This window comes from Lepidothrix coronata, unplaced genomic scaffold (assembly GCF_001604755.1).
Source record: "Lepidothrix coronata isolate B3197 unplaced genomic scaffold, Lepidothrix_coronata-1.0 Scaffold116, whole genome shotgun sequence".
NCBI classification, from domain to species: Eukaryota; Metazoa; Chordata; class Aves; order Passeriformes; family Pipridae; genus Lepidothrix; species Lepidothrix coronata.
In genome coordinates this window covers 793,897-806,679 of record NW_016690296.1, presented here as the reverse complement: position 1 = coordinate 806,679, position 12,783 = coordinate 793,897, and the positions used below count along the sequence as shown (strand labels likewise).

General features: G+C 44.6%; 1 protein-coding gene across 4 annotated transcripts in view; it reads right to left on the bottom strand.

Moving 5' to 3' along the window:
* Positions 1-311: 311 nt before the first annotated feature.
* UGT8 (UDP glycosyltransferase 8) overlaps positions 312-12,783 on the bottom strand; it is a 34,015-nt gene continuing 21,543 nt past the window's right edge. For all 4 annotated transcript variants that reach the window (XM_017825162.1, XM_017825161.1, XM_017825163.1 and 1 more), the window contains 4 exons: positions 6,120-6,262; positions 4,237-4,313; positions 3,127-3,346; positions 312-1,853 (listed from right to left, as the gene is read on the bottom strand). In XM_017825162.1, the coding sequence (XP_017680651.1) occupies positions 1,490-1,853; positions 3,127-3,346; positions 4,237-4,313; positions 6,120-6,262 (804 nt within the window). In that variant the 3' untranslated portion in view covers positions 312-1,489. The remainder of the gene's footprint in view (positions 1,854-3,126; positions 3,347-4,236; positions 4,314-6,119; positions 6,263-12,783) is intronic.

The window sequence follows — 12,783 nt, the reverse complement described above, 5'->3', positions numbered from 1 at the left end:
CGGCGCCCGGAGCGCGCGTCCCACCCTCGGAGCGGAGCCCGGCGCCAGCGTCCCGCGTGTCGGCGACAGTGATTGGAGGAGATTGTTGCAGGGATGGGAAAGTGGGGGGGACACGGCCACGGCCACCTCCCCAGAGCAGCGGCCAGGCTTCATCCCGCGCCGCCCGGGGCCGGACGCCCGCCCGCGGCGCGCAATTCCCATTGGCAACTATGCGGAACATGGATGGCGTGGCCCAGACTAATGGAAGGGAAGATTTCCGTTGGGGAGGTGTTTTTTTGTGGTGAGGGGGTGTTTTTTTGGTTTTTTGTTGGTTTTTTTTTTTTTCCAGATACAACCATTGAAAGAGAACAGCTACGAACATTGCGATTCCGAAAGAACTTCGTGAGAATTAACAAGGAAAGACATTCAACTCTGGGGGGAGTGCGGGGTGTTTGCTGGGGGTTGGTTGGTTCCTTTTTGAACAGACCCCAAGGAGTGGTTCGATTCTGCACAGCTCTGGGCCGTTACAAAACCTCCTGCACGAAGCACAGGGATAGATTTTCTTACTGTTTTCTTATCTTTTTCTTTGTTGCTGCTGTTGTTGTTGTTGTTTCATTTGTTTTTCTTAATTACGCAAATCTACTTCCCCACCCAGCCATATTTTTTGAACTGGAACAGAACTCCCTAATATTTTCGTGGCATAAATTACATTATGCAGAGAAAGGCAACAAATGAAATTTTGTCTAAATTAAAATTAGGACCTACAGTAGGCTTGCTCAAGACCCTTTTCGCCGAAGTACTGGGAGTGAGCAGAAGAGTCATGCAGCTTATCAGTAAAACAAGTACATATTTTTGCCATTTTTCTTCAGTGCTCATTAAGATTATTTCTTTTTTTTTTTAAGGTCTGTGTTTTCAGTCTGCAACTTGCTATTTCTTGCATAAAGACTGGGAAGAACTTTTTGTTTTAAACAGCATTCTTACACAACATGTTGAACCTCCAACGAAGGAAACACAGAACTAGCACTAGAGTTCTCTCAGCTAAAAGGATGGACATATTAAAATAATAAAAAAATAAAAGGAGAACACCTCTGCAAATAAAAAGAAACCTCTCCTCATTTGGGACACACACATTGAGCTTTTAAAAAACTCAAAATTCATAAATACGGTCGTCGTATAGAACTTTATAGAGAATTAAGGCTTCTAAAAACTTCAGTGCCAAAATAACCTCTCTGCATCAGTATTAAGAATAAAACATTTTCCATTTTAGGTTGTGCTTGCTTGCTTGCTTGCTCTTTTTTTTTTTTTTTCCTTTTTCTTTTTTTAAAGGCTTCTCTTAGTTCCGTAGAATTTTGTCACATAATATTACATACCGAAGGGGAGTGTTAGAACTGCTTACCGAGGTTTGTTGTTTTTTTTTTTCTTTTTAAGTAGTTGTTAGGCTAAGTTACAGCGATAAAATTCGATTACTGATCTGATTCGTTACTACTTTACACTGGGGGGGGCCGTTGGCTCATTTCACCTTCTTTTCATGCTTGATGTGGCCGTTCCTCCTGTACTTGCCGTTGGGGATCCCGTTCTGGTAGTGTCCGTTCACGGCGCTGTGCTTGTCGTTCGACCAGAGCTGCTTGCTCTGCCTGCAGACAAACCTGGCCACCCTGGCCAACACATAGTAAAGTAAGGCAGCACCCACTAGAAGGACAAAGGCGATATCCAGTAAGAAATACTGAAAGAGGGAGATGCTGTAAACAGCGGCACGTAGATGCTGGGCTCCGTTGTGGCGGAGGATGTAGTTAATCCAGTACACAGTCCGGTTCACGGGGTGGCCAGGCTGGTCCTTGTGGATCTCAGACAGCCGCTGCGCCCGCTGCCGGTAGCTGGGGGGAGAGAACAAACGAGGAAGGGGGAAGAAAGGGAGAGAGAAAACAAAAAAAAAATCACCACGTTACGCTATCGGGCAAGTGGAGAAATGCAGAAGGACGAGAAACCCGGGGCTGGTTTCGCAACGGACCGTTTCCGCTCCCGGCCGGAGTTTCACCTAAAACTTGTCGTTTTCACCCCAGTGACTCATCGTGTCAAATTGCTCCTCTCCTCCCTGCAGGGTCAGCAGGTTATTCACACACGACTTGCCTTTTCACTGAGGGTAATTGCACAAGGGAAAGGTGATGCAACTGATGTTATCGAGGTCTCTCTGCCGCACATCCCCCCTCTCTCCTCCCCTTTGCTGCTCGATCCCTACAGGATTCTCCTTCCCCAGGGCAAGCACCACTTGAAGACTCCTCTCCCAAGAAAGCAAGAAGCATCAACAGCACCGTGCTCCAAAGTCAGGGTTAGCCAATACAATATATTGCCAGCTAACACCTCACTACTTTTCATCTGGAGGTCTTCTCAACAAAGGTGTTTTAAAACAGAACACTCAGAACCAACTCGTGGAGTGACTCTCCTCACACAAGGATTGTTGAAAAAGAAATTATTTGCTGGAATTAGAAAGAATTCTCAAACTCAGCTCACAGGCTTGCACTTATTCCCCTGAGTAACAAAACAAACAAAAAAAGAAAATCAGACTGGAGTCCTCATTCATAACGACTTGTCAAAATACTGTCATTGTGAAATGACAAATTTGTGTGAATGCAAAAATGACATTCCTGAATTAAGACAGGTATTACTAACTAGAACAGGAAAATGTTTGAATTTTTTTTTTAAAATCAGATCATGGGACTTCAGAGTCACTCTTAGTGAATACCTCCCTCTCTAAACTACAACCCAAGTCGTGTATGTGTATCTTGCTCCAGGCCTCTGAGGCAGCACAACAGCCAGGCTGGTAGTAAGGAAGAATCCAGACAGACACAGGGAGACCTTGGTCTGCAGCATGGAATAAGTCAGGACAGGTTTGTTTCCATAACCTCTCTGCCCTCCACATGGCAACTGCCCCAAAGAGCACGTGAGACAACCGAGTTTTGGTAGGGAGCAACGAGCCCAGCACCTACACAGAAACCTCAGCCCTGGGGAATCCTGGGAAACGGGACAAACAGCCACAGCCTTGCCCCAGCTGTACAGACAAATAAAACCCAACGTGCAGTTTTTTCCCCCCCACTGCACAAAGGTTTGGTACAGTCATACTTAACCCGCAGAAAACCCCTCGTGCCATACCTGGGGTCATTAATAACTTTTACTAGGGCTTCATACAGTGCACTCTCAGTCATAGTCTTCCAGTTGAGCAGTATTCCCATGCCTTTGGCCTGCACACGGGTCATGGTATCGTAATGGTCTCCAAAAAGGGGGATCCCCACCACTGGGACCCCGTGGTACATGGTTTCAAAAATGCTGTTCAAACCTCCATGGCTAAGGAAAGCTTTGATGTTGGAGTGACCTGAAAACAGAAGAGGCATGAAGGTTAAAAGACACATTTGTATCTCCCTATTGTAAAGTTATTGAAGCACCTGGGTACAACATATCTGTCAGTGTTTCTGCGGCTGAAACTCAGGCAAGGCAAAATTATTTCAACTTATTCTAAAGTTCTCCCTAAGCCCACTCTGCTGAAATTCCTCATGCACTAAATCACTTCCCGATACACTACGAGAGGGAACAGCCCAAGCAAAGAAAGTTCTCATGTATATGAGTCATGTAAAATGATTAATGGAGTCATTAACATGCACTTCTCACTGGCGAGTAGCTGCAGGTGGTGACCGCAGCAGGTTTAGCAGTACAAGTGAGCGAGGGAGAGCACGTCTGAGGATGAAACACAAGAGCTTCAAATGCAGGACAACTGATGTTATGCTCTCTCTAAAGCCTCCCACGCCTTACTTCAGGCCAGGAAACACTGACAACCACAGTAACAGCTCCATGGAATGGGAAAAAAAAAAATAAAAAAAAAATCACACTGCCTCGGAGCACTTCTGTAACCAAAACAATCTACCTGCTTTAGAAGTCATTTGCCTAATCACCACGTTAGGATAAATACTCCAGCTGACACACAACACACACACTGATGTTTAATGCATTCATCAGCACCCGCTGGAGCTGTTTGGGGAACACAAACATCCAGGTATCCCAGAGACAGTCAGAAACACTCTGTGGCCTCTCATATCCTCAAGGGACTCAGCTATCATCTTGAAATCCTAATTCTGTACCTTGCTCTCTGACTTGCATGACAGAAGCAATCCTGGCTTAACAATAACTGCTCATTCAGCAGAATATTTTCAGCAGAGCAAACTGAAATCAAGTGAGAATAGGCAGTGTCTGATCAGAACAGATACTCACCCAGGAGGTCGTTCTGCGGTAACCACTCAATCAGCTTCGTGTTGTTGCCTAAATTCCTTGGTTTGTTCCCTGAAAACCTAAACCAGTGAAAAATCAAATGGAAGCTGGAGTTATCAAGACCTCCAGAATGAGTCCTCTAGGACAGAGCTGTTCTGTGGCAGCTCCATCGACCCACTTAAATATTCTGTTTATTGGAGAACATTTGAACAGTTACTTAAACAACCACACACTCATTCCCAATTAAGCAAGACTTACTTAGGACTGGCTCGTACATTCTCTATGTATTATTAGAAGACAATTTACATTAAATTACAGAAAAGCAACTAAGCAGTTACTAGTTTGGGCTCCATAATCCAAAGAACTACAAAGATTCCCTTGGTTTATCACAGTGATGTAAGACTGCCAAGCTGTACTACCGCCTCTCTCATTCCTGGAAATATCCACTATAAATCCACCTGTGTCCAACACAGACATAGGTCAATGATGTCAAAAATGAACCCAACCACCCCCCCAAAAAAACTCCAAGCCGTGTTTGACTGATGATATTTAGGTATTTAATTATGGATCTCAAATTCCCACTGGGGTGGATCGACTGCCCGTCTCTCCAAAAGATCATGTCTTGCACCTTGTCCCAGGGACATCTTCCCATTTTATAAATCATGATGGAAAGAAACAGCAGGTGGGTTCCCTTATCCAAAAAGCCATTCAGCAAATCATAGATTGCAGGTAACAAAAAGAAAAATCCACCACAGTGAAAAATGTTAAGGAAACACTAGCAAAAACAGCCATCTAATAGAAGGCTTCAGTTGAAGTTGTTGTTTTGGCATTAAAAAAGCTATCATCAAGAAAAAAAAAATCTGTTAAAATTGACTGACTTACTACAAAAAGTGGATACCTGTACAGAGAAACATTCCAGGGAAAATATAATGAAAGGACAGAGAAGAAAAGCAGCAAGATCAACTGGGACCAGTAACTGACTGGAAGCCAAGCAGTAACTGACTAGAACTGGCTCTACCCCAAACCAAAAGTGATGCAATCTTTACTCCAACTACCCCAGGTTCTGTGCCACAGGCTGAAGAATTCCCATTTTCCTGTTCATTAGTGGGGTTTGCTACTTCAATTACACACAGCAGTGAGGACATTCCTTAAGAGATGGCAGGGAACAGGCTGCTAAATAGCCCGTTCATACAACTCCAACAGCAGGGCAGCAAGGCAGGCATTGAGAGACACTGATTATTTAGAAATAAACGGTTCACATGAACTCCTCCAAATTAATCATTGATGCTCCACGTGAAGCAGAGCTGACTAAACAAGTTTTGGGTTTTTCCAGCGAGTTGAGAGCACCACTCAAGATGTTTTCAGAGTTGAGAAAGTTTATTGCTGATTTTGACTCCTGCAGATTTCTCTCCCTCCAATTTCTCACAGAAAAAAAAAGAAAAAACAAGTGAGAAAATCAATAATGAAGGCCTGTGTTCACAGATGAAAATGGAAAAGGGGCCTAAAAAAGTGAGGGTAAAGGGAAAGAAGAAAACCTAGGATTTAATCATCAGGATTCACTCTTGAGCCCCAGGGTGGCTTTTTTGTCAAAAATGATGACAGTATGTCACAGATGTTATAACCTCAGATTCTTTTCACTGTCCCCAATCCTTCCAGGTTATCAACTGGGCACAGGAATGTAACCCATGCTTTATTGTGCCACAAAAAAAAAAAAAATCAGTGCTCCCCTTTATTGCTGGGGAATTGCACTATTTCCATGAGGAGTGCCTTTCAGCAGAGTCAGGTGCTCTGTGTCAATTCCAGCCTCTGCAACTCCAGGTTCAGATGGCACAGCAGGAAACAAGGCTGGTGCAAAGCACCCCAAGCGCCTCCCCCAGTGCACTCACCTCCAAATAACCCTCTGGGGCAGCCTGGCCAGGGCATGTGCCAACTTGTTGGCGATGTCTTCCGATAGGTACTTCACTCCAGCCCCGAAGGAGACGAGCACGAAGCCGTTCTCATTAGCACCATTCACCCACGCCTGGAGGTCCTGGGGAAGGGAAAACGGACACTGAGCACCACAGGGGCAAAGCACACCAACAGGGAGCAAACAGGGCTGAGGAAGAACAGTTGGGGGGTGCCTTGGTTGCCTCACGAGCCAAGTTTCAGGAGTTGCAAACATTCCAGGTATCACCGGGAACGACGACTCGATGACTCAGAAGCCATGGCGCAGGCCACGAACAGCAAAACCCTTCCACGTTTGTTTTAGCTTCCATATTAACCCCTAGTGATTTAAGACAATCTATCCCTTCACTGATCAGTTGACACACACTCTCACAAGTTAACACATCACATTTTAACTCAGCAAAACACGAAGAGATCCACCCTGTAGTAAACAGATCCGCGCTGTAGCATCAGCCTGGAAGCACGGCACAGGGGAAGTGTGAATGAAGCTGGGGCTGGGCTGTGGCATTTTCAGCTTTTAAGAAAGTGACAGTACCTCAAAAGGCTTGTTTTGCTTTCTTTCGTATGAAAATAATAAACACAATTTGAAAGAAGCCAGAGCTTCAAAAAAACACTTTCCAGCATGTGAATAAGGGGAAACAAAAAAAAAATGACCCCACAGACATGTAGATATATCACTGGGATGAGGAATATTTTGTGTTTCTCAGGACGTGGTTCAATTCTGGCCTCACCAAGTGTAAGCACAAGCCTGCTCAACACCAGTACAGCAATAGGAAGTGAGCAAAGAGAAAAATCAAGAGCCCTGCTCACAATGCGCCTCTTGTCCCGGGAATAAATAGCGGGGCGGGCAGGGCTGGAGTAACGCCGTGCTATCGGATCCCAGCACAAAACCTGCCCCAAAACCCACTCTGCTCTCTGCTGTGCAGCAAAAAACACTCCCATTTTCTCTACAGGCCACACTTCACCCTTTTCCAGTGCGCTCTCTCTTCCTATTTTTTATTCATGTGAAGGGAGAGGAAGGAGGGAAAGGAGGGGAAGCGGTTGTGACCTGCCTCGAAGCTGAATCATTTATTAGGGGCTGAACTTCTGACACAAAAAAGTTTCCAAGTGGTTTTGTGATTTATTTAAAGCTCGTCCTTGAATCTTAGTTAAGGACCTAAGGCATGCTGCAAATGTCATTGAATTATAACAACTGGAGTGGTTCAATTAGTTACATCTTAAACCATTTCTTATCAGTTTAAAGCTCAAGAGAAAATAACTTTTTGTGGGCTCTGGGACAAACCATTCTGGAAAGCCCAACATCTCAGTCTTGACTGGTAAGGTTGGCCTTTGGATGGAGCAAATAATCCCAGAGGATCCTGGCATCAGGAGGTCCTACCTGTGACTACTTCTGCATGGTCAGACACGTGGTTTTCTGCTGCTAGAGATGAGCCTGTTCTGGCTGAGAAACTGCTCCCAAGGCTACTGCTCCTCTGTGCTTAATTAGAAATTCTGTGAGACTTCACATCTCTGATGTATTCACAAAGTAAAAATTATACTTTGTTATGTAAACATAGAGGAGGTGTAAAAATATTTCCTCGCGATGGAATTTCTCAAACAGCATTCAAAAATCCCCATGCACACTAACAAATAGCTATTAAGCACTTTGAATTTTATGTATGGGGGAAAGAAGGCAATTTTATTGTGTACCGCAGAATCAGAGTCACCTGCAAACAGGCTTTTGCAGTTTATTATTGTGCAACAGCAAAGCAACCTGCTTTGTGTTATGAGGGCTGGTTTCAGAGCCAAACCTCTGTAATCCTTCCCTTTGAAGGTAATCCCACTGCTTTCCAGTGGAACATCACACGTACAAAGGTGAACTTAAAATCTTCACAGGCAAGGCAAGATCCTGCCATCAGGCTCGAAAGATGGGATTTGTTTGTTGCATTAAACAGGATTACATTAATTGCTTACCTGCCTCCTGATCTGCAGCCCCTTTCCAAGCTGCTTCCCCAGAGGGGTGCTGGACATCACTACAGTGCACGGGCTGCTCAAAATCAACTAGAGACTTGTCAGGATGAGGGCTCTCCTCGCATACTTCTGTGTAATTCCTGGCACAGCACAGCCTGGATTAAATGGGATCACTGAGCATCACTAGAAACGCAGAGTTGGGGAAAAACCAGGAAATGGAAAACGAGGAACTTACACTGACTGACTCCTTGGAGAGCTCCCCGAGTCCGTGACCTGGCTGAGTCCGTCATTCTCAGGTTCCTTTAACTTCTGGTCATTATTTCTCCTGACAGCTTTTTAGCACGGGCTTTCTAAACCGAAGATCAAGTGAAACCGAATCCAAAGGAGGGGCGTTCACAGCTCTTTGGTTTTAAGACAGATCTGAACGTCCTGGTACAAATTAGCTGGGCCAGGGCACAAGGGCCCAAGTATTTCCTTGTACCTTCCTTGTTCTTTGTGTGACATACAAGGTGCAGCAGTGATAGAGCAGATAAGAAGCAGACTGTGATCCTGGCACATCAAACAGACCGAATACTTCGACAGCACTGCTTACTACTACAGCTGTGTGTTTCGTTTTATTTTGCAAAATTAGGAATGTAAATGCAAGACATGTCAGCTTGGGGCGATGCCCCCAGGACCTTAACACTGGAAGAGCACACGCTGATGCCACAGCACAACCTTGTTTGCTTAAAATTTCAGCAGCCGTCAGTCACCTCGCCACTCATTAGGGCCATATTATTAACCCAAACACCCCGAGCACCAGCCCCGACGAATCCACCACCCGCTAAAAACCCTCACAGACACCCAGTTCGTCCCCTGTGAGCTCACCCCTTTCTTCTCCTTAAATCCACTTACACTTTTGACCTCCAGCTCATTCTGCCTTCCCGATCTAATTACGCTCTGTATGAAAAGGCCCTGAGTCAGGCTGATGAGTCATTAGAGCTGCCCTCATTAAAACCAGCCTGCCCTGCCCGGGCAGCACTTCACGGGCTCCTGGCGTGCAGCAAAGCGACCTCCTTTTGCCCACTTGAAATGATTTTCAGGTTTACTGTAAACTCAGGGTGATTTTTTTTTTTATTTTATTTTTTAAACGCAGGGAAAGGAAATTGCAACTTCTGAGGTCTAAAGTACAGGAGAAATCCGGGGAGGGAGGTTATTACACGACGAGTTGCATTGAACCTTCCTCACCCTCTGCTTCGAACTTGAACAGAATACAGAGGGAAACAACTTTAAATTTTGCAGTTAATTCAAGACATGCCCTTCTTTAAAAGGTTCTGGAACAGAACACCTAATACTTTTTTCTCCCCCCCAAAATAACAGTATTTGCAGATTTTCTTTCAAAAGGAAAACCCTTGCCTCAGTTTAAGTCCCAGCACAGCCAGCAAACAGCTTCACTGAGGCTGCACTGCCAACTCCACAAACTTACCAGTGACTTGGAAGCAGGGATCTGGCTTTCCCCTTCCAAGCCAAGGATCAAACCATAAGGAATTATTACCCCTTAAAACCTCGATGAACTTGAAAGCAAAACTTTCAGTGGAAGTTCTAATAAAAACTTAGATCAGCCACTCACAGAACTTGTGTACATCACGTCCATTAGAAGTATAATTATTCTCTAATTTCACACTGCAAATAAGATGACACTAATGAAGCATTCAGCTGGATACTCGGATTTTCCAGAAATTTTAAGACACAAATACCGCTGAGAAGTTTGGGATTACGGAGGTGCTTGCCAGAATGACCTGGGTGAGGGAAGCTGTTTTCTCCAGACCGTGACAGTCAGTGGAGAGGCTCAGAGTATAACTGAGCACCTATAGCTGGACACACACCTCCCCTCACTGGGAACTTCCTACTTTGGAAGAGGTGAGCCCACAGGAAAGACAGGAAACCTGGCAAGCCTAACTAGAGTACATTCAGGTTCTGTACTGAATTGTGAACTGCGTTTTCTAACTGAATGCTGGGGTTCATCCAGTTACAGCTCCGCCTACACTGACAATAAAATATCACCTAACACATTCACACATTAATTACCATTTTCACTTGAAGCAATGCATACTAAGGTATGAAAACCTCAGAGGACTCCCAATTGCAGCACTGTGCCCAACCCTGCCCGTTTCCCTGTCACTCCCGTGCAAATGCATGTTCTCAGGGGGGAAAAAATAGTGGAAGAGCCTGTGCCTCCATAGGGGAGAAGAAGCACTTATTGATCTGTGCTGTACTATAGGCACGGGGGGGGGGGCGAATAAAGAAATAAAATCAATCTTTTGAGCGTGCAGGGACAGGAATGCCATTGTGGCAGCCCCACTGTGTGGGCTTTGTTCTGCCCGGTTCTCTAATTAGCCATTCTTTGCAGGGCTGGCCGCTGGAGGCACAGCTGTGACGGGAGAGTGAGGGCCCAGCTGGCAGTAACCAGTGGTGCCTAATACTGAGCTTTGTTTCGCATAAACAAAGTACCCAAGTACAAACATAACCGGGTTTAAGAGCCGAAGCTTTGCCCTGTTCAGCTGCTCGATTCAAAACGGGGAAGAGCACAAATGCCTGTTCTTCAAATATGGTTGCAAACCACCCTTTTCCCCAAGGGGAGAGCACAGGCATCCCATGCAGCTTCTCCTGTTTAAATGCTGCTTTAGAGCAGACAAAATGAGATCTATTTCAAAATAAGAAGCCACATTAAGCCATTTATAAACACATTAAGTGTTTAGAAAGGAGATACTGATAAATAAACAGAAAGGTACACAGACCATTTCTATGTTGGTGTTTGAACTCCCCTGGCATCTTCTAAACAATACTTCTTATGTGATGTATTTCTTCATGAATACATTTTTATTTCAGATTTTACTAAACCAGCTCAGCAGCACAGGTGGGTAAAGGTCATACAGGTGCCATTTTACAACCTTTACCATCCCAAAACAAACAAGGTCATATCATATACTGTGGAAGTTACAAACCAACCAATCAGTCCATGGCAAACCCAGAGAAACACCATCACCTGAGGCAGAGTAGGCTTTGTATTTACTTGCCATGAATTTGTAACTCACTTTACAACCGAAAACATGAGTTATTTGCTCTAAGGAACAAAGGAGAGGGAACACCACGGTGAACTCCTGGCTGGATAAGGCAGAGGATGCCTCACACCTCCCTGTCTCCACACATCCAGCTGCTTCCGGTGGCTCCCTGTCACACTCCAGAGATTCTTTTCCATTAAGGAATTCCTGCCTTTCCAAAACTACGGCCACCAGGCAAAAGTGCTCAGCCCATTTTATCAGGGCTCGTTCCTTTTCACATCACTCTCAGTTCAATTAGGAGTAGATACACGAGATCCTCCCCACCTCCCATTTCCCTCTGGATTAACAGCAAGTTCATAGAGCTCTTCCCTGGCTTTTATTAATGACTGATTTTATTAACAGCTACCATATAAAAACTCCATGCAGTTAACACTCACACTGTTCTCTCACATTTGGGAATTCATGCTAGCACAGAGTACAGTAATTGCAAAAACAATACCCTGTACCCACTGAAAAAAGCACCCTCAGATTATGGCATTAGACTAAATCCCTCTTTTCTTGCTGGCTAAAGCCACACTAACACCATCAGCTGGGAAGCAAACTAAGATCTGGACCCCAAGCATCACCACATATTAATTTAAAGCTGCTGATAAAGTAGCTTTATTATTATTTTACTATTGCTTCCTCAATAATATTAGACCCAGATTCAGCCCTGCTGAAATACAGACTTCCATGTTTTTCACTAACTATTTGAGATATATATCTAATTACTTGAGATATATATACACACACTGTATATTTAGCTTATCAAAACACAGCAGGGAATGCAAAAAGTCTTTAAGCTTTCCAATGCCTGAAAATATTATATTTTTTTATCCCCGACCTTTGTCTTTTCCCATTGAACATCCAACACCAGAGTGTTTAAGTCCGGTTAACTTTGAAGAGCAATGAAATTCCCTCCCAAAAACACAGTCAGGAAATACAGCCCCTCCTCTCTGGAGTTCCAGGAGTATCCAGTGAAGCCTCCAGAACACAGTCTACCCAAAACTAGAGGTCAACCAGGAAACTGCAGTGCAAGTACTTCCCTGCTGCAACACTGCCTGTCAAAAATCCATTACTCACCACACCTCTGGCAAGCTCCCTGGGAAAGCAACCTTGCCTCTCAATGCAATGGGAGGAGTGGAAAATCAGGAGCTTGTCCTTCAGGAGAGGTTAATAAAACCGCTGCATGGAGCGGAGGGATCCTCAAATCCAGGATCCAAACTGAAAACCTTGCTGGTGTTATCCCAGAGGCAACATCCTGTTAAAAAAATACCCCCAAAAAAGCCACTTTCCTAAACATGAACTCACAAGCATGCACAGGAGGGTTCATGATTATCAAATGTAAATGCAAACCAAGGTTCCACCAACCCTTCTGCACTTTCAGTAGCTCCATATGTAGCAAAAAACTCTACAACTGTTAAGAACAAAACCAGCTTTAAGAGACTATTTTTACTTACTCTGTCTATAGAACATCAGGTCAAATTCAACCGCGGCCAACACAGTGAGAAGAAAATGAAAGAGAAGCTCAGTTTTAAATCCAGACCTCTGCATTACAGATACTGACATATACCCC